The following is an 18,503-nucleotide window of genomic DNA, read 5'->3' as shown; positions in this document are numbered from 1 at the left end:
AATTGTTGCAGCACAGAAAAAGAAAATCCGGGTGGAAAAAGATTGTATTTGTGATGTAAAAAATGCACAAGCTCCCTGGAGAGGGTGGGGCTTCTTCTGTGTCAAGTCCCGCCCACAACTCAGAGGCGACTTTCTGATAAACTCCTGCTGTTCTGCAGAAACTATGTCCTAGAAAATGACCATCATCCTCATTCAGTTGAGATCAACACACAAAGACACAGGAGAAAGTTCTAATTTACAAAATATTGAGGAACTTTTAATGGGAGATCAAGTCATTGATCAGCTCTAAAATCATTGAAGAACTCAAATTGACATGCAACAGCTTCACATTAGAACTGTAAAAGAAATTCCTGAATTCTTTTTTCTCCTCAATAAAAAAAAAAAAAGAGCTAGAGGAATCAACAAAACAAAACTGAATCCGACTGCTGGTGGCAGTGGAATGTTTCCAAATATATACACAATGCACAAAGACCTTCACAAACTACACAATAAGCTTCAGTCAATCTTCAGGTCCCACAGGGATGAGCTTTTCTTCCATTAGTGATCAGTTAATACATGCTTTACAGTCTACGATGTAAAAAAAAAACAGAAAAGAAAGACGAATGTGTCCTGGAACCACTGCAGGACCTCCAGAGATGGTTTGGTTTTTAAATAAGCCGGTGTGTGGTTAAGGTTTTGAGTGGGACAGTGTTCTGCAGCAGTTCACTCATCACAGTCCTGAGATTCTGCTCAAACGTTCAGACTTCAGTTACATTTCTCTAGGACAACAGCGGGCCGCATGTTCTGCAGCTGCGTCAACATGGGGTTGGTGACGCCTGAGAAGGCCGCATCCAGGCTGATTCGAACCTTGCCCAGCGACTTCAGCTTCTGCGGGTTGCTGAAGCGCACAGAAATGTCTTTGGCTCGGTTCTTGGACTGTTCCGTCTGCTCGGACTTGTTGGACTGTTCCAGGAACTTCAGGAAAGACATCTCAAAGCCCATGGGCGTAAAGGAGGCCAGTGGAGCGCTCCGCTCGCTCATTTCCTGGACCACCGGCGGTTCTTCATGCTTGGAAACAGGCTCGGTCTTAGCTGTACGCAGGATCTTTTTGGATTTGACCATTTTCTCCATGTATTTCCGGGGGCGGCCTCTTTTGCGTTTTAGTAGGAGAGACCTCTCTGATCTCCTCTTGGTCGGCATCTTGTCAAATAACGGGACAGTAATGGCTACAGGGGTCCTCCTGCGTAGGATGGGCTTGGAGTCGTCCTGTTGACCCTCCTCCAGCATGGGTTCTGCAGCCACCTCATTGTCTGAACCGTCAGAGTTCTTGTCTGATTTGGAGTCTTCGCTCCTGATGAAGCGATTCCTTAACTTGGGAAACTTCTTGCAAAAGATGAAGTGACTCCTGTGCAGCTCCAGGTATTTCTCTGACAGTCCGTGTACCAAGTAATGCTTTAAAATGCTGCGCTCAGCTTTGGTGACAAACTCGCAGCCTTTGATCATGCAGGGATACTGGAGGGGAAATTTCTTGGTGCACATCGCGGCCGCCTCCACTTTGGTCTTTAAAGATGGTTTTCCGTAAGTTGTCCAATGGCTCGACTTTGATCGGACGGTTCTTTTAACGTCACGAGTTCTCAGAAGGACTTTTTTGTTGCTTTCTATGTTCTCCTTGCCATTGCTTGCCTTGCTGATTGGGTAGCGTAAGGTTTTGGAGCTAGGTTTGATTGGTTTGCCCTTCACCTGTGGCTGTTTCGGTTCGGGACTGGGCAGCCTTCCGTGCTTTTTCATGGCGTGTCTGAGCATGTTTGACTTTGTAGCATAAGCTCGATCGCAGCCTTCAAACGTACACTTGAAAGTTGCGTTAAAGTGTTCGGTTCTACCGAGGTTTACGTCTTTGTGCGCCTCTTTCATGTGGCTTATGAACTTCTGGGAGGTGAGGAAGGACTCCGAACATCCTTGGTGGCTGCAGACGAACCTGCCAAGTTTGATGGCGGACAGAAGGCTGCAGATTTTCCCCAGGCTGAGCTTGTGGAGCCGAAGGTAATGCTGGAATAGGGTGGAGACTTCTTGGAAAACACAACAGCAGTCTTTAAGCTGACACCTGAACTCAGAAATCTCAGGGAACTCTGCCTCGGCCTCTTCCTCGTCCACGTCTGTCACCTCATCCATGTCGTCAGTCTTGTCTAAGGCTTGGTTGATCTCCAGAGCCGAGAGTGCAGAATGGTGCACAGCTCTGTAGTGGAGGATCAGGTTTTGCTGGATGGTGAAGGCGGCTGTACAGCCGTGGTGGACACAGGAATATGGTTTGTAGGGAATCATGTCTGCTTGTTTGGGTTTCCTGGCTTTGGACTTCTTCGTTTTGTCTGCAGTTGGTTTATTGACAGGTTCTCTCTCATTGGCTGGTTTGGCGTGAGGGGCAGCAGCTACGTTTGTGATTACAGGAGCTGCTGGGTTGTACGTTTGCTTGCTTGCCGCCTCCGGACTCAGCCCCTTCAGCAAAGTGCTTTGCAGTTGTGGCATTGCTTCTGATGGGAACGGCGCTCCAGAGGTCTGTGCAGGTGGTGGGCCTTTACTCTGCATCGGAACAGCTGGGTGGAGAACCAAGGAGTGGCCGCGGCCCTGGAGTGTGTGGTCTGGATTTGGAACAGCGGGAGTCTTGTGCTGAACTACAGCCTGTTCTGGAATCGGATCATTAACGGGCAGGTGAGGCGTTTCTGTCGACTGATGAGCTCGGATCTGGCTCTGAAAAGCCAAAGCTTCGGTGGCTTTAGCCAGTCTCCGCTTCTCATCCAGGTCGGAAATCTCTTTGACAGACAATTTGTGACAAGACAGGTAGTGAGCCCGCAGGTTTGAGTTCCGAGTGAAAGACTTGTTGCATTTCTGACACTTGAACGGGGCGTACTTCCCGTACCTCTTCTTGACCATGTTGACCATCTCGCATGTGTAGTTGTGCGTTTTGGAGAGGTGTTTCCACAGAGCCTCACTGGACAGGGAACTAAAGTTGCAGCTACCAGCGTCACATGCAAACGGCTTGGCCGCAGTCGGCAGGACCGGGCTCTGGGTTTTCGCTTTTGGGAATGAGGTCTGGCTGCTGGGATACGGACAGTTTTGAGACCTGTGAGTCACCATCTGATTCGACATGTCTCTGACCAAGTCGAGTCTCTCAAACTTGTGCTGGATTTCGCTAACACACTGCACATGACTGGCTGACAACTCGCCAGGTTCTGGATCCGGATCGATAGGAGAGAAGCCACCTGGGCTCCATGGCTCCGTCTTGGACACACCACTCTCCCTGAAGTGGGTGAAGCTTTGTTTGTTCAGGAGCTGCTCCACCTCCACAGCAGATCCAGGGAAAGTTCTGGCACTTTCCTTCAGGATCGGCCCTCGATGACTCAAATCTTTGCTCATCTCAAAGGATGTGCGGTGGAACACAAAGTTGCTGGAAGGACTGTAGGCCTGGGGTTTCAGGTCCGTGCTGCTGAAATGAGGCACGCTGTTTCTGCGCTGAAACTCGCCAGCTAAAATCTGGTCACGCAACTTCTTTTTGATGTCGTTCTCAGCAGGCAGGTTTGGTTTTTCAGTCTGATGAGTGCTTGACCCCTGAGCCATCCCACCATCAGGTGTGAGTGCTTGAATGACAGAAGTTGCGTCTGCTTTCAGTGTCTGAATGCTGGTCTCAGGGCGACGCCTCTCATCAGCGCTGACATTTCTGCCAGTTCCTGCAGTGGAGGGGTTTTCGGGGAGGACTTGTGAAAGCTGTGGGTTTAGAGTCCGTGTTTCGGGCAGCAGACCAACACTCTGCTGGGGATAAAACACTTTACTGTACAGGTCAGTTTCCTGCTTCAGCTGAACATTTTCCGTGTGCTGGATGACCGAGCCACCCTGTGGGCGCTCACCGCTACCGTACGCAGCACACGGGTTTTGGATGAACGGCTGAGGGGAGGATGTGGGCACGAAAAGGTCAGACAAGTTGGACTCAGCCATAATTTGCTTCAGAATATCGTCGCTGGAAACCCTGTTTTCAGGGGCAGAGAAGTCTTTAGCCACGCGAGTTGTCTCGCGAGGTTTCTGGTTCGCTGGGGTTCCGCTGTAAGTCGGCTGTGAGGGGTTGACAGTTTGCTCTGAAGGTTCTGTGTGTGCCTCAGAGTTGGGATGAGGTGTACACAATGCTCGCTTTGACAAATGGCCTCCGAGGGATTTGGGACTATCAAACGGTCTGAAACATCGGCGGCACAAAAATTTGCCATCCTTAATTATGGCGGGCCACCTGGACTTTCTGACCTGCTTTTCATTTTTCATTTCTGGACGATTTTCAGACACGACTCGACCGTTCTGAGGAAGGCTGACTTTGCTAGAGTTGGTTGCTTCGTTACGGAGAGGAATGTTGAAGTGATTGCGGTTTGCCCTGCTCTTCATCGCGTCTGGTGACCTGGCAGTGGCGTCCAAGCTGCTGGACACCTGTGCTGCGAATGCTGGAAGAGCTTTGGCTTGTTGGGAGACCTGCTTTACATGATTTATGTATGAAGTGATGATGGACTGGGGGTTGTTTATGAGCTGCCCCATCAGGGAGCACGGCAGAGGAGCAGCTCCAGCAGAAGGGACCCGTGGTTCCTCTTGAATATTTGATGAGAAAGGCTGGGAGGAACTGCGAACATGCTCACTTCCTGCAGAAGGCGTCCAGTTCTGACCAGCTGACTGATTTTCGGCTGTGTTTTTGTTGTTTAACTGAGACAGAACGATGGGATTCAAAACATTTTCCATGAGCGCTGAGCTGCTTTGGTTGTGGGAAAGTGAGGCAAGCAAGTTCATGAAGTTGGTGCTCTTGAAAGGCAGTGATTGGATAACATTCTCCCTCTGGACACCCTGAGCTGGAATCTTGCCGCTCTGTTGCTTCTGCAGTAGGGGGGCCGGACCCAAATGCCCAGCAGAGGGCGTGGTGGAGGCTGGAACGTAAGTTACCCTAATGTTGGACTTGGAAACTTTCCACTGTTCATAGAAATCGGAGTGAGTGGTCTTCATGTGCTTGACGACGCTCCTGTAGGAGCAGTAGTGTCGCGTGCACGCTCCAAACGCACAGTGGAACCTCTCTTTGAGGCTGGGAGGGGCTGAGCTCTCCGAGGAGGATGAAGGCTCGTTTGCAGACTCCTGCTGAAGGGTTGCTGATGGTGGGAGCGGTTGGGACATGGCGGGCTTTGCGGCAGCCTGAGGCAGCAACATGGGGGTTGGATTCCGACCAAGCGGCGGTCGGTTTTGTACGGGTAAAGGTGATTTGGAGGGGTAACTAGTGGCTTTAGTGTTGACGTTGCTGGGTAACGCCTGAGACTGCTTTTGAAAGAGACTCACGGCGTTGCTGTCAAGAGAGACCACCGGGAGCTTTCTCTGGTGAGCCCCACAGGCGAAGGAATGAGCGCTCAGATCAGTTCTGTGTCTGTCTGCTTCTGCCGAGCGGGAATCCATAGACTGGATCACAGAACTCTTCAGAACGGACGGCTGACTGACTGGAACAGCGGTGGTTTCAGTTTCAAGCTTACAGACTTTTGCGGGCTCTTGGGATGGTTTCTGTGACGACTCCTTACACGCTGAGAGGCTCCTCGGATTGGAATCGACAGCAGTTTTAGTGTTAAGGGTCCTTTGTGAAGGCTCTTCTTTGATGGCGCTCTTGTGTTTGGCGATCGCCGGCTCTCGGGTAACGTCTTCTGTACTCTGCTCGGGTTTACCTTCTTCCACTTGGGTGGCATGTCTGTGGATGTCCAGCTGCTGCTGGGAATGAAACACCTTTCCACAGCCGGCAAATTTGCATGTGAAGGTTTTGTAATGCAACGCCTCGTGGTCGTACAGCCGGAAGGCAGCGGTGAAGACTTTGCCACATGTTGGAAACATGCACTTGGCCTTGAAAACGGTGTGTGTTCTTCTGTGAGCCAGGAGCTCAGAGTAGGACTCGAAGCTGGCCTTGCAGTTCAGCTGAATGCAGATGTAAGGGTTGACACCGCAGTGCGCCTGCAGATGATCGCTCAGGTGGTTGACGCTGAGGAAGTGGCGCCGGCAGTACTGGCAAACCACCTTCTTGCTCTGCAGTTCCAGGAAGGTCTTGGCTTCCTCATCGTCGCCGTGGAGTCTGACGTGCGAGATGAGGTTCTTGAAGAACTTGAAGCTCCTCCTGCAGTTCCCCACGGGGCACATGTTGCTCTCATTGGTGTCAACATCCATTCGAACAGCACTGGGCGCAACGTTCTTCACTACAACACTTCTGACTGAGGAATGGCTGCTCTTGTGGAGATTGTTCTGTGTTTTGGCCTTCAGGGCTGAAAGGGAGGATAACCCGACCTTGCGGGAGTTCAGGTTTTTGTTGGTTTTTATGGCTGTCAGCCTCTCCTTGCACGACTGTTTGACGTGCGTGGTTACGTGCGGAATCAGAGCGTCTTTTGAGGAGAAGGGTTGAGCGCAGATGGGGCAGCTGTACGTTCCGTTGCTCAGGTGAGTCTGAGCGTGACGAACAATCCTGTGGCCGAGGAACTCTTTGTCACAGAGCACGCAGTACTGCATGTACACCTGCCAGTTCCGAAAGCGGGCCGACATGTAACCCTTGTCCTTCAGCTTCTTTATTTCTCGGTTTTTCTGCTTCCTGCCTTCCATATTTTCCAGCTCGGACATCCCGCCCATGATGTGCTCCGGGATGTTGTTGTGGTCCATGAAACTCATCAACTCCTTTTCTTCTTCCGTTTCTTCCGGGTCATTCAGAGAATCAATCGAAGACACAATGGAAGCCTCCTCCCCCATTAGAGCCAGGCAATGCCGTTTCAGTGTTTTCCAGTCCCAGAACTCCGGGTCAAAGGGCCATTGGATTTTCAGGACCAGCAGGAGCTCACAGCGCAGAGAGTTGGGGACGGGCATGCTCTCCTCCTCCAGTTTCTGATCTGGTTCATTGTAAAGAGTTTCCACCGCATAGTATGCGTCCACGGTGGGCTCCAGGAGGAACTCCGTCAGCTGACAGGCGCGTTTGGCTTCCAGGTCATCAGAGAGCAAACAGGAAATGGTTTTGCACACGGTTGCTTTCAGTTTGGCGTCGTCTGATTTGATCCTCAGAGCTCTGATGCACAACTCGATAGACGCAGAGAGTCCAGAGCTGCCGATCTGCAGGAGACAGAAAGAATGGAAACATTCACACTCCTGCTTCATTGAAGTATTACTTTTACAGCAAACTTTAGAAAACTGATGTAAAAACTCTTCATTCTCAGTTTTATCTCAATTAGATCGAGTCCTCTCAGCAGAACTCACAACCGCAGGCGATACCTGCCCCCGTTTTACCCACACCACTGACTACCCGCCCCTCACAATCCCCCCTCTGCCCCTGGCATCCTGATCAGAGCTATACGTGACAAATACATGGCGACTTTTCTGTTTTCTTCACCTCCATAGCAACCATTTTTAATGTTTTGGTCGCCTGGGGCTGAAAAACAGGTCTATGTAATAGATAATAGAATCAACAAGTTTAGTTAGTTCTCCTTGGCAATTGCGTTTTTTTTATAACCGCGCCCACGTTCCTAATGAGTTCACACCATAAGATATTTCATTGTATTCATCTCGAGCCAATGATTCGGATTTTCACAAAATTCTGTCAGGGTTCAATTGCGAGTAAGTTGGAGGGCTACTCGCCACGGAAGAATGTGCTGCTTTACCATTAGAGAAAAATCAAGAAACTCGTCCACAACGACCACAAGAGACTTCAAGCTGTTATTGATGCAAAAGGAAGCAATCCGAGGTATTAGGACCTGGAGAATGTCAACGTTTGAACAGGGTCAGTTGGGGTCAGTTTATGTTGTCGTTATGATTTTAAAGGGTAAACAGAATATTTTGGACAATGAACGGCGTCATACATTCACTAAATATGAGTGAAAAAAGTTTTTGGGGTTTTCATTCTTATTCTCTTAAAAATGACAAAAAAATCATCAATTCTTCCAGGATGTGTAAACTTATGAGCACAACTGTACGACATGGTCCTTACAGTCCAGGACTGCTGAGGGACATAAAAGCAGGAAAGTAGAAAAACTGAAGATTGGAGTTGGACGCAGTGCATTCGAGTGCTGACCTCAGACTGGATGACCTTGATGAAGAACAGGATGTGGTACGCCGTTTTGGACAGGAGGGACATCTGCCGACACCGGTCCAGGAAGGCCTGATCCGACGGCTCCAGGCGCTTCAGCAGTTTGCTCCAAAACAGCGTGAGCTCCCTAAGAAGAAGTTCATGAGTCTCTTTAAAAAGATCCCTGGCATCAGAATGGACAGGAACACCAGAAACATCCTCCTTGCGTTCATCTTACCAAGCACAGTAGGTGTCTCCCTGCAGGAGCTGCCGGGTCAGAAAGGCGGAACATAAACTGAAAGCTGCGCTGTCGTCGCCGTCGGACTCCAGGTTGCAGATCATTTCTAAAGCGTCGCTGCAGTCCTCCTTTGATAGCTGGACAACAGAAAACATGTTATTTATCCAAGCCTGAAATGAAAACACCTACTTCCTGTCACTGATGTGGTTGACAGGCTGAAACTGAAGATTGAAGAAACTGGTTTATTTAAACAGTAGACATATATTTCCATAGAGATGAGTGAAAAACAAGATATTTCATTTTAAACTCACCCAGAACTGATCTTTACTTCAAATAGTACATTTTTTATGTCGTCTATGAATTCTTCCATAAAATTGCTGCAGCTCAAATGATCATTTTCCACCCATCCATCATTTTTTTCGTTTCTCTTCCTTGAATCTCCAACGTTTTGAGCCTAAAGGACGGTGCAGTCTCACCTCCTCCATGAGCTGGCTCTGCTCTGCGGTGGAGCACAGACACACCAGGTACATCTGCTTAAAAGCCGTGTTCCCCTGAAAGGCCGATGACTCGGAGCAGGTCTTTGCCAGCTGCCCCGCCTTTGCCAGCTCCTTGTCCTTCATCAGCTGCTTCACCCTCATCTGCAGCAGAACCGAGCCCTCCTGAAGGAGAAACTCCTCCACTGAAACCAGAGCGTGAAGAGATTGAATGTGATGCCTCTATCAGGACAGACTGACGTGTTTTTATCCCACTTAGGGCAGATCGGTAACTTTCTTCAGTTAATACAAGCTATTTGTAGATTTTGATCCTATCTGCTCCGTTTTTATTCTTTTCAGTCTGTCATCTGATGTCTCTAACAGAAAAATAGCTTTCCAAAGCAAAAAGAAGAGGACAAATGTGGCTCTGTTGTTCTGGTGAACCAAACATCAACACAGGGCAGAAGAAGTCCTGAAGTAAATTCAGAATATAGAAAGAAACGGACAGAGTAAACCTACAGAGCCACGTGAACCCAAGCAAAAAGCTTTCATCCAACAGCAATTTACAAGAATTTATGATTTTAATGCATGATTAAGATTTGGATTAATTATGTTACTGAATTCTTTTTTAGTCCAGAGTTTTAGGAAATTAAAAGCATGAAAGAAGTTTAAACTTTTCAGGTTTATTCCTTTTTTTTTTTTTTTTTTTAGCAAACTTGGCATTAAGCATTAAATGTTTCTGCAGTTTATCACAGACAGCTCAACATTCAAGGGCGCCAGAGTGTCTCCAATCTTTTCTTAACAATTTTCTTTTTCTCTCTTCTGGTTTAGAAACCTTGAATGTTTTTGTGCTCGAATAAACAGAAAAGAAAGAGTGAAAACAAACGTCACCTTGATCTTTCTGCAGGTCCTGGTTGGACAGAAGGCCTTGCAGAACACCGTGTGTCCAAATGCCTTCATACTGGCCCACCGCGGACAGCAGGGACAGCTGGGAGATCCCGTTCTCATGGAGCTGATTGTGTGCGAACTGGACACAAGCAGAAGACAGTTACACTTCAATTGACTTGAGGTTAAATGCTAGGAAAAAAAGGCTGACAGTGAAACTATTAATTGAATATTAGGGGAACTTCGAATTTTCCCTGAGTGACTGAAAAACTCTACAGAAGATGTGTTTTTAACGTGTTCTTGTAGCCTTTTTCTCACGATGGAGGGCGTTTATAAGAAAATTAAGCTTAAAAGTGCATTTCTGCCCTGTTAAAGAGTAACTCCCACATTTCTACAAGACGTGGCAGTCTCATCTGGATCACCTTCCTCGAGAATTAGCCGATATACTTTGTAAATGAGGCTCGCATTTTGTATTTGGATGTAATTGGAAAATGTCCTCAACATGTTACTCTAACCTGGATTTTTTTTGCACCTTTAACTACGGTAGTTAGATATCTGCTATGCTGTGGTGGTTGGTGTTGTGTTCCTTTCTTAAAAAAATTATAAATTATAATAACAAAAAAAAGCGCGTTTCTGAGTTTTTTATTTACATTGCAGTGAAAGAAAAAAATGTTCTTATTTGTGAAGCAGAAAATGTGCTGGGGGGCCGCATGCCACGGGCTCAGACAAACAGCCCATGAATGTCTGTTTTCCTGGTCTGAGCTGGAATCTGGATCTAAACTGTTCGCCTGAATAGTTCCAATATCGCTCACTAATGTTCGGTTGAAGGCCTAACAGGACAGCATGTAAACAGAGAGCTTTCAGCAAAGAGGTGAATTTATAATTAACTCCTGCCGCTCTGCAGAAACTATGTCCTTTTTTTTTGTCTAAAAACTGAATAATTACCCTTTTGCACTGGAGCTTTAGTTTCAGTGTGGTTCTTTTTTTTGTAACTCTTTAACCCTTTGAGCAATCAAAGAAATGTCAGGGGACTCTGAAGGGGTTCATAGCAGCTTGGTGCTAATATGCAACACTGCACAGTAGTAATGTTCAGATAAAAGCTGCAAAACACCAACGTCAAAGGGGTTGCATTGCGGCGCAAAGCTAATATGAAATGGCGTTTTCCGCGTCAGAATCAGCTGATTCACGATGATCTCATAAACGATGGAAGAATTAGGGTATGTGAAAAGAACGTGTGTTTTTAGTGTCCTTGATGACATCTCCAGTGATAAAAGACCACTGAGAACGCTGATAAAGTAGCTCAAATGACAATTGGAGTGGGTCTTTACACTCAAACCTCTGTATAAAGGTGAATTTGATTTTTACCTGAACACATGAAGTTATTTGCCTCCACAAGTCATCTGGAAAGTTCTTGAGGGAGAGCAGAAGCTCCAGGAAGCTCCTGCAAACGAGCAAACGTCAGCTCTACGTCACACGCCGCACAGATCCTACTTTGTAACGTGTTACTTACAGCGAGAGCCTCTCCACCACCAGGGGAACATTTTCACAGTCCAGACATAGGAAGGGGGACGCCTGGGCATAACTCAGCAGGCCCACCATGTACACCTGCAGCAGAGGAAGGGGCTCCTCCTCTATCCTCCATCGCCCGGCAAACTCCAGCAGCGTCTGGCAGGAAGCCACAGAAATGAGCCCCCATCCCACAACAGAACCCAGAACAATTGAAAACTGGAGACAGTTTCATCATTTTGGTGGACAATAATAAAAAGTGTCGCCAGGAAAAGCAGACTGAGGGAGGGAGCAGCTGCATCAAGGGGTCCCCAAATCCAGACCTGGAGGGCCGGTGTCCTATCTGTTTTCCAACCAACCTGCCATTAAAGCTCCTTATTGGCTAAACACACCTGATCCAGGTAATCGGCAGCAACTAAGGCAGGATTTCTGGAAAACCAATAGGACACCGGCCCTCGAGGTCTGGATTTGGGGAGTCCTGCTTTAGCTTCTTAGAAATGTCCTGGGCCCGCCACAGCGCCACCTTCAGACTGGACATGCTTGGAACATCTGAACGAGGATCTCACAGCTGCTGTACTCTTAGGGTGCTTTCATTCCAGGATAGATTCATGTTAAAATAGACAGGAAATACATATACATTTGTTTTTCCCCCACATCAGGCACTTAAAATAAAACTGAAGACAGTTAATCGTCAGAAGAGACTGCACAGTTACAACCATTGACTGTGTGAAATGCCACCCATAGAAGATGGTTTACTTGTGACTCCAACAAGATGAAATCAACGCAGAAGACAATTTTTCGCGATATGAATGTCGCTATGTTAGAACCAGAAATTGTCCACTAGCAGGTTCGAGTTGCTCTGAGTCATTGTTTCTATGGCAACAACTCTTACCAAACGGTGGGCATGTTAGAAGTCCAGATTCTGTTTATCCGGCCATGTAGCTCGGTTGGTAAGGTAGAAGGCTACCACGCAGGAATCCAGGGTTCGATGAAATGAACAATGGTAATGGGTAGGCCTGCACAATATACCGCAAATTTATCGTTATCGCAATATCCAGCTCTGCAATATGCATATCGCAAAAGACGGCGAATATCGCAATAAATCGCAAACCCAAAATGTGTTAAAACAATCTTCTAGCAGCTTGAAGCATTTAACGAATCAAATAAATCCCTTTATGCTTTGACCAATCAGATGGACGCCTTCCCATTGTTGACCAATCAGATGGAGGCCTATTATGTTAACCCTGGTCCTGAAGAGCCTCAACCCTGCCTGTTTTCCAGCTCTCCTTAACCAGCTTGCTGTTGATTGGCTGACTCAAGTGATTTCACATCCTGATTGACTGAACACACCTGATTTTGGTTATAATTATCGAGCAGTCTAGGGAGAATTGGAAAACAGACAGGGTTGAGGCTCTTGAGGACCAGGGTTAGCCACCCTGACGTTTGTCCCCCATGTCGATGAGGGTCATTTGGAGTATAATTTTTAAACTGTTGCAATGAAATGGGAATGATGTTTTTGTTTATTTTTCTATTTGTTTATTTACCGCAAATTTATCGTTATCGCAGTATTGATCACTAATATCGCATATCGCAAGTTTTCCTCATATCGTGCAGCCCTAGTAATGGGGTAATTACTATATCAATGGCGAGCAATTAACATCACCCAAGACCCTAAACGCTGCTGCCTCCTGCACGCGTCTGCAGCCCACCGCTCCCCCAGGGGATGGCTCAAATGCGGAGAATCAATTTTGCACACCTAGGTGTGTGACAGAAAGTGGGACTTTCTTCTTCTTTATTTCTCTATAGAAGTTTATGGGATTTGGGCTTTTTGGAGCCGGACGTCACTCAGCCCAGTTCTCAAACATTCAGGGTTCAGGATATTCTTTCATGAAACAGGACTTTTTCTGTTTTTATTATTGGTCATTTTTGGGAGTCTGGACAGCAAAGACTGACCAAAAAAAGGGAAGAAACTTTTTCTGAAGGTTTCTGAAACAAAAGCGGGAAAAACCTTCTGTCACACAGTGGTACAGAGAGGCATTCAAAGTTCGTCCTATGCAACGCCTCAGTGCCCTCTTAAAAGGCAACTCTGATGCTTTTTATAAATTATGGAGGCCTCTGCTTGATCATCTTCCGGTTGCCTCCGTGCTGTGACTTTGTTGTGCTGGAAATGTTCTTGTTTTTTATTTTATTTAGTTATTTATTTTTATGTTATTTTCTTCTACTGTTTATGTTTGTTTTTCTCAAAATAACAATAAAAAATGTTAATAAAAAAAACCGGAAAAAGAGTAAGATCTACTTTTAATTTCCCACGTTACACCCTGACAGTTTCTTTCAGCTACACATCTCCTGGCCGACGTGTTTCACATGTTTCAATGCTTCATTAGATCTGATTCTAATGCACGGGTCATAATCCAGCTTCTGCAAACCCCAAAGAACAGGTGAAGAGCTTGATTATAAAACTAAACAAAAGCAAAGCAAGCAGAGCGAAGGGAGCGAACCATTGCAAGCAGCTTCTGCAGCGATTCTTCCAGAAAATGACACTGCAACAGGGCATCAGGTCACAGGGGTCAATGAAGCCTACCCCTGCACATCACAGGGCAACGGCTGGATACAGCCTGAATGGGGAACCAGTCCACAAATGAAAGTGTAACACACAACAACCAAATAGTTTCTTTTTTTATCTTTAGCCACTTAATTTGACAGGTTTTTATAGTATTTGGCTGGCTCTTCTAAAAAACAACAACAAGGCTCTAAATGTTTTTACATTAAGATCCTTTTATGAGCCGTCGCAGCATTAGAGAAGAGCGACCACACAGCAGACGGTCTGAAGGAGCAGGGAGTGAGACGCTCCTAAAGCAAAACAACCAGCGTTCCCACACGGAGCTTTTTCCCTCCACGATAACACGGAAAACAGACAAATTATCAGCTAACTTCCCACACGAACATCCTAACAGCTGGCTTCAGACAAATCTGATAAAGCAAACAGTAACAACAGTTGCAGGTCATCAGACATGTGAATATTTATCTGCTTAGTAGACCTGAACTATTTATGGAGGAAACTTTGCTTTAAAAAGAAAAAAAGACATTTTTACTGGTATATCAACTTCGTAGATACAAAAAAATCGAATGTTTAAGTCTTTTCCTTCCAAACCACATGAAGATGAATAATTAAAATTATGTTACAAATACGACAATAAAACTTTGTTTTAATGCCCTCAAAGCTTTTAACACAAAAACTGTTATAAACACTAGAGGATAATTATACGTGAATAAAATATTTTCTTTGACAGGCGAAGTGGTTAGCACTCACAGCAAGAGGGCCCCTGGTTCAAGTCCCGGCTGGGGGACCTGAACCAGAACATTAATGGGTGGGTTTTCACCGGGTTCCTCCCACCGTCCAAAAACATGCTTCTTAGGTTAATTGGTAACTCTAAATTGTCCATAGGTGTGAATGTGAGTGTAAATGGGTGTGTGATATGCGTGACCCTGCGACAGACTAGCGACCTGTCCATGATGTCACCTGCATTCGCCCGCATGTGGCCGTGATAGGCTCCAGCAGCCCAGTGACCCCCAAAAGGGACAAAACGGAAGAAGATGAATGAATGAGTACTTAAAAACTGTGATATATCAGCATATATGCATGTGTGGTTAGAGTTTTTTTACAACAACACACCAGTTCCACCAGACAGAAAGGCCAACAGTTCAGAAGATGAGCCACTTTAAACAGCAGAAAGACTAAAAAGGTTCAGACACGCCGCTTTGACCCCATGTAGTAATTTCTCCTTGTGGTCAAAATACTTTGATTCATTAACATAAATGTGCCAGTGTGGTTAACTATATTTATTTCATGGATTTTAATATTTACAGTCAACAGAATTTCTCTGTAAAGGTCAAATCTGTTAGTTTGGATGGATGTGTTGGAGCCAGCAGGACGCATGTGTTTGTTGTTCACTTAGGGAGACGGGTCACTGAAAGAGATCTTCGGCATGGCAGGTATAGATCTGCCCTTTTTTCGTTGGTAAACATAAACAGATGGCTCGCAGATGGGCGGCATAAAGGGCACACAGCAGAAAGAAGAGCTGATGCGGCCCCGTCCGTCAGGAGGACGCGGCTGCGATGGAAACGTACGTTTCATTCGGCACGTACACACCGAAGACACGCCGCCACTAACTGAAAGTCACCGATGGCCACCGATTCCATTAAGAAAGGCCAACACTCCAGTTAGGTGATGTTTAAAATGCGGGCCACTAGAACAGCGAACATAGCAGAAAGCCAACGCGAGTCCGAAACGACGCCAACAAAAAAAAGCCAATGGTGTTCGGACGCACCACGCTAGCTACACACACCAACACGCTGCGGTGCAGACAGATAATATAGATGGTAGGTCATCATAAACCGCACTCAACTCAATGCACGCACTTTAAATAAGTTTGTGTGAATTTCTGCTCAGTGGACAACGAGCTAAAAGCTAAAGTTCAAAAGAGAAACAATGAATAGCCCCCTGCCTAGATGACGTTTGGTTAGCAAAGCTAATAACAGCATGTCTGGGGCTAATTTTCCTATTTTTTGCCAAATATAAAGACAAAAGAAAAAGCAGAATTTTAATATTTGAAAAGAAAAACTGTAAAAACATCCACACGACTAATTAGTTTACATTTAACTTTTGAAAAAACAACCTTTTAATAACTAAATTATGGGCAGCTAGTGGCACCAGCACTGCTAGCTTGTTTGCTGCATGTGTGTGTTAGAAAAACAACTCACCCGACAAAACTCTTGACAATACTCAGAGGAAGACTGCACCGGGGACTCGGTGCTTCCTCCGGCCAGGAGTTCTTCAACTTTTCCCAGCCGCTGTCGGAGCTCCCCGATCGTTTCAGTCATTCCGTCCGCAGTGCTGCGGTCCTGCTCGGCCTCTTCGTCCGCCATCTTCACACCCAGCTCCGGCGCGTAGGACTACGACGCACAACACCAACCCCCACGCGACGTGATGACGTAGGCGTCGCGTGAGGCTTGGCACTTCTTTTTTAATTTGAGAAACAACCGGTCGAGAAGAACCAAAGTGAGGGGGATTTGAATAGTTTCAAACGGACACAACGACTTTTGTCACCTCAAATCAAATAAAGTTCACTTTCTCAAATTGATAAAGTAAAGTAACCTCAGAAATAGAAAAAAGTATGGTAAAATCTACACAAGCAAACAAAATTCTTTGTGCAATTTTACAAAAACAAAGCGAGGACATCATTTATCACCCTCTGAACTAATTATCAGGGCACTGGGGGGTGGAATGATTAATCAATTCATCAATTTCTATTTCTACAATCCAACCAGACTGATCTGTCTGAGGCAAGTTGTTGATTAAATTGATTTCTACCATTATAAAATCGTTTCAAAATTAGATCAACTGATAATCGATATTGGATTGATAGATTTATTTTACTATAACTTAAAAATGACCAAGTGCATCATAGCAGACAACACATGTGTGATGTCGGCAAAAACTGATCAACCATCATTCTATGAAGGTGAAAATGTGTCTAAATGGACGAGCTTGTAGATTTAATTTGAGAACTTGTAATTTAGAATGTGAAAACGTATGCACCAAAAATCTGCATCTGTGTGTAAAAATCTTCTGCTGTGAACTGACAAATTTCCATTTGCATGTGTTCATTTAGAGATACAACTTCAAATCTGGGATTACAACTGCTCAAATGTGCTTCTGCGTAAATCTGATGGTGCAAATCAAAAGAGCGCTACAACTGCGCACTGACTTCTGACACATTCCTTGTGAGAAACTTGTGTCAAAACTGATCTGTGTCCGATAATGGAACTAGGGGGGGGAGGGGTAGAGGAGGGGGAGTCAACCAATCAGAGTGCAGCACTCAGAGAATGTGATAAAGTTAGATTCGGACTTCCTGCTTCAATAACTCTTCTGATAAACTTTCAAATGTGACAAAAGTATCTCAATCCTTTTGTATTAACACAGAGAGTGAACTACAAATGCATTTCTAAAAAAAAAAAGTTTTTTTTTCAGCACTTTAATTAGAATGCTTCTTTTCCAGTTGTAAATGCAGACACAGCAGCGAAGCGGCTTGTCAACAAAGTTTAACCTCCGTTAAAACATCACTTTGTAAAAGTCCTTCTCAAAAATGAATAAATGTCTACATTTATATGAGCTGGTAATGCAGACTTGTCAGCATATTCATGCTACAATCAATATTTTGTGAGAAAGTCCATCTTTGATATATTTTATACATTTTTCACATTTTAAGAGATATAAATTATAATAAATAGATACTGCTCATAGATACTGAAGCTATTGTCACCAAACTTTCTTTACTGATTAATCATGACCCTATTGTCTTACTATAGCAAAGATTATGTCAGAAAATTACTTTGTTAGCTTCTGTATCTTTTTTTGAGCATTTTTGAGCAAAAATAATCCATATTTAAATTTTAAAAAATTCTTTGAAAAAAAAAGGGAATTTATGACATAATCTTTGTTGTATTACTAATCATGAACCTATTGTCCTAATACAACAAAGATTACCTTAATATCATTCCAGTCCAATGTGTGGATAGACTTTGAATGAAGTCATGTGACCATCCAGTGTCTAGAATGTTCTAAGAATGTTCCCTTTGGATTCTTTGGATGTATTAACAACAGTGTTGAACTTTAGGAAACTAACATGTGAATGGATTTGACATTCATTCTAGTTTACTAGTTTGTTTGGACACATATTTCATTTACACTTGATGATCTGGAAGAAATCCATGAATCTGGAAAACTTCACTGTTCAGTAGCAGGAATTTCTGTCTGAGTCTCACTGCTGGAAGTTTTGGATAAAGATGTCCTGGATCCACTTTAGGTCAGAGAATCAGATCGTTCAAAATGAACCTATAACGGCTATGAATCGTATCTTCAAACTCGTGTTATGATACGAATCGAATCATTTTTAAAATGGATCTTTACACCCTGTAGAATGATTACATAATTTATTACACTTTTTTACTTTTTGATTATGCATTTACTTGATTCTTTATACACATGAACATTGTGTGTGTTGTAATAATGACTGTGCTCGCTTGCTGCAAACTGAACGAGCGGAACCGGCATGAAGGGCCATATAAGGACATGGAAGTGCTGAAACCTTTATCTGTTTTTGTCTGTGCTAAAGGGATGCAGACCTAACTGTCCTTCGCATCAGGAACTCTTCATCAGTTCTCTTAATCTCTTGTTTGTACTGATAGAAACAGAGACATTGTATGCCATGACTTGATTTACACATGTTGGCCAATAAAACCAGCTTGCCGTGAGGGGGGAAACTCAGAGCAAAGCACATCG

The 18,503-nt window shown here is 45.0% G+C and overlaps 1 protein-coding gene across 1 annotated transcript; it reads right to left on the bottom strand.

Moving 5' to 3' along the window:
* Positions 1-231: 231 nt before the first annotated feature.
* Positions 232-16,112, bottom strand: LOC101158159 (zinc finger protein 292). Its single transcript, XM_023952785.1, has 8 exons — positions 15,923-16,112; positions 11,166-11,320; positions 11,021-11,096; positions 9,662-9,797; positions 8,774-8,976; positions 8,298-8,434; positions 8,066-8,207; positions 232-7,110 (listed from the first exon to the last, which is right to left on the bottom strand). Exons 1-8 carry the CDS (start codon positions 16,085-16,087, stop codon positions 745-747), a joined length of 7,380 nt encoding a protein of 2,459 aa, XP_023808553.1. The 5' UTR covers positions 16,088-16,112; the 3' UTR covers positions 232-744.
* Between the last annotated feature and the right edge of the window lie 2,391 nt (positions 16,113-18,503).

The sequence above is a fragment of the Oryzias latipes genome, chromosome 24, assembly GCF_002234675.1.
Source record: "Oryzias latipes chromosome 24, ASM223467v1".
In the NCBI taxonomy this organism is placed as follows: domain Eukaryota; kingdom Metazoa; phylum Chordata; class Actinopteri; order Beloniformes; family Adrianichthyidae; genus Oryzias; species Oryzias latipes.
This window is presented reverse-complemented; position numbering and strand designations above follow the sequence as displayed.

Bases quoted from the DNA above. Each gene is read 5' to 3' on its own strand.
- LOC101158159 (XM_023952785.1), bottom strand. From the start codon at position 16,087: ATGGCGGACGAAGAGGCCGAGCAGGACCGCAGCACTGCGGACGGAATG. The intron at 11,321-15,922 runs GTGAGTTGTTTT...GCTTCCTGCCAG, and splicing joins ATTGTCAAGAGTTTTGTCGG to ACGCTGCTGGAGTTTGCCGG. The intron at 8,977-9,661 runs GTGACGTTTGTT...CTCTGGTTTCAG, and splicing joins GGACCTGCAGAAAGATCAAG to TGGAGGAGTTTCTCCTTCAG.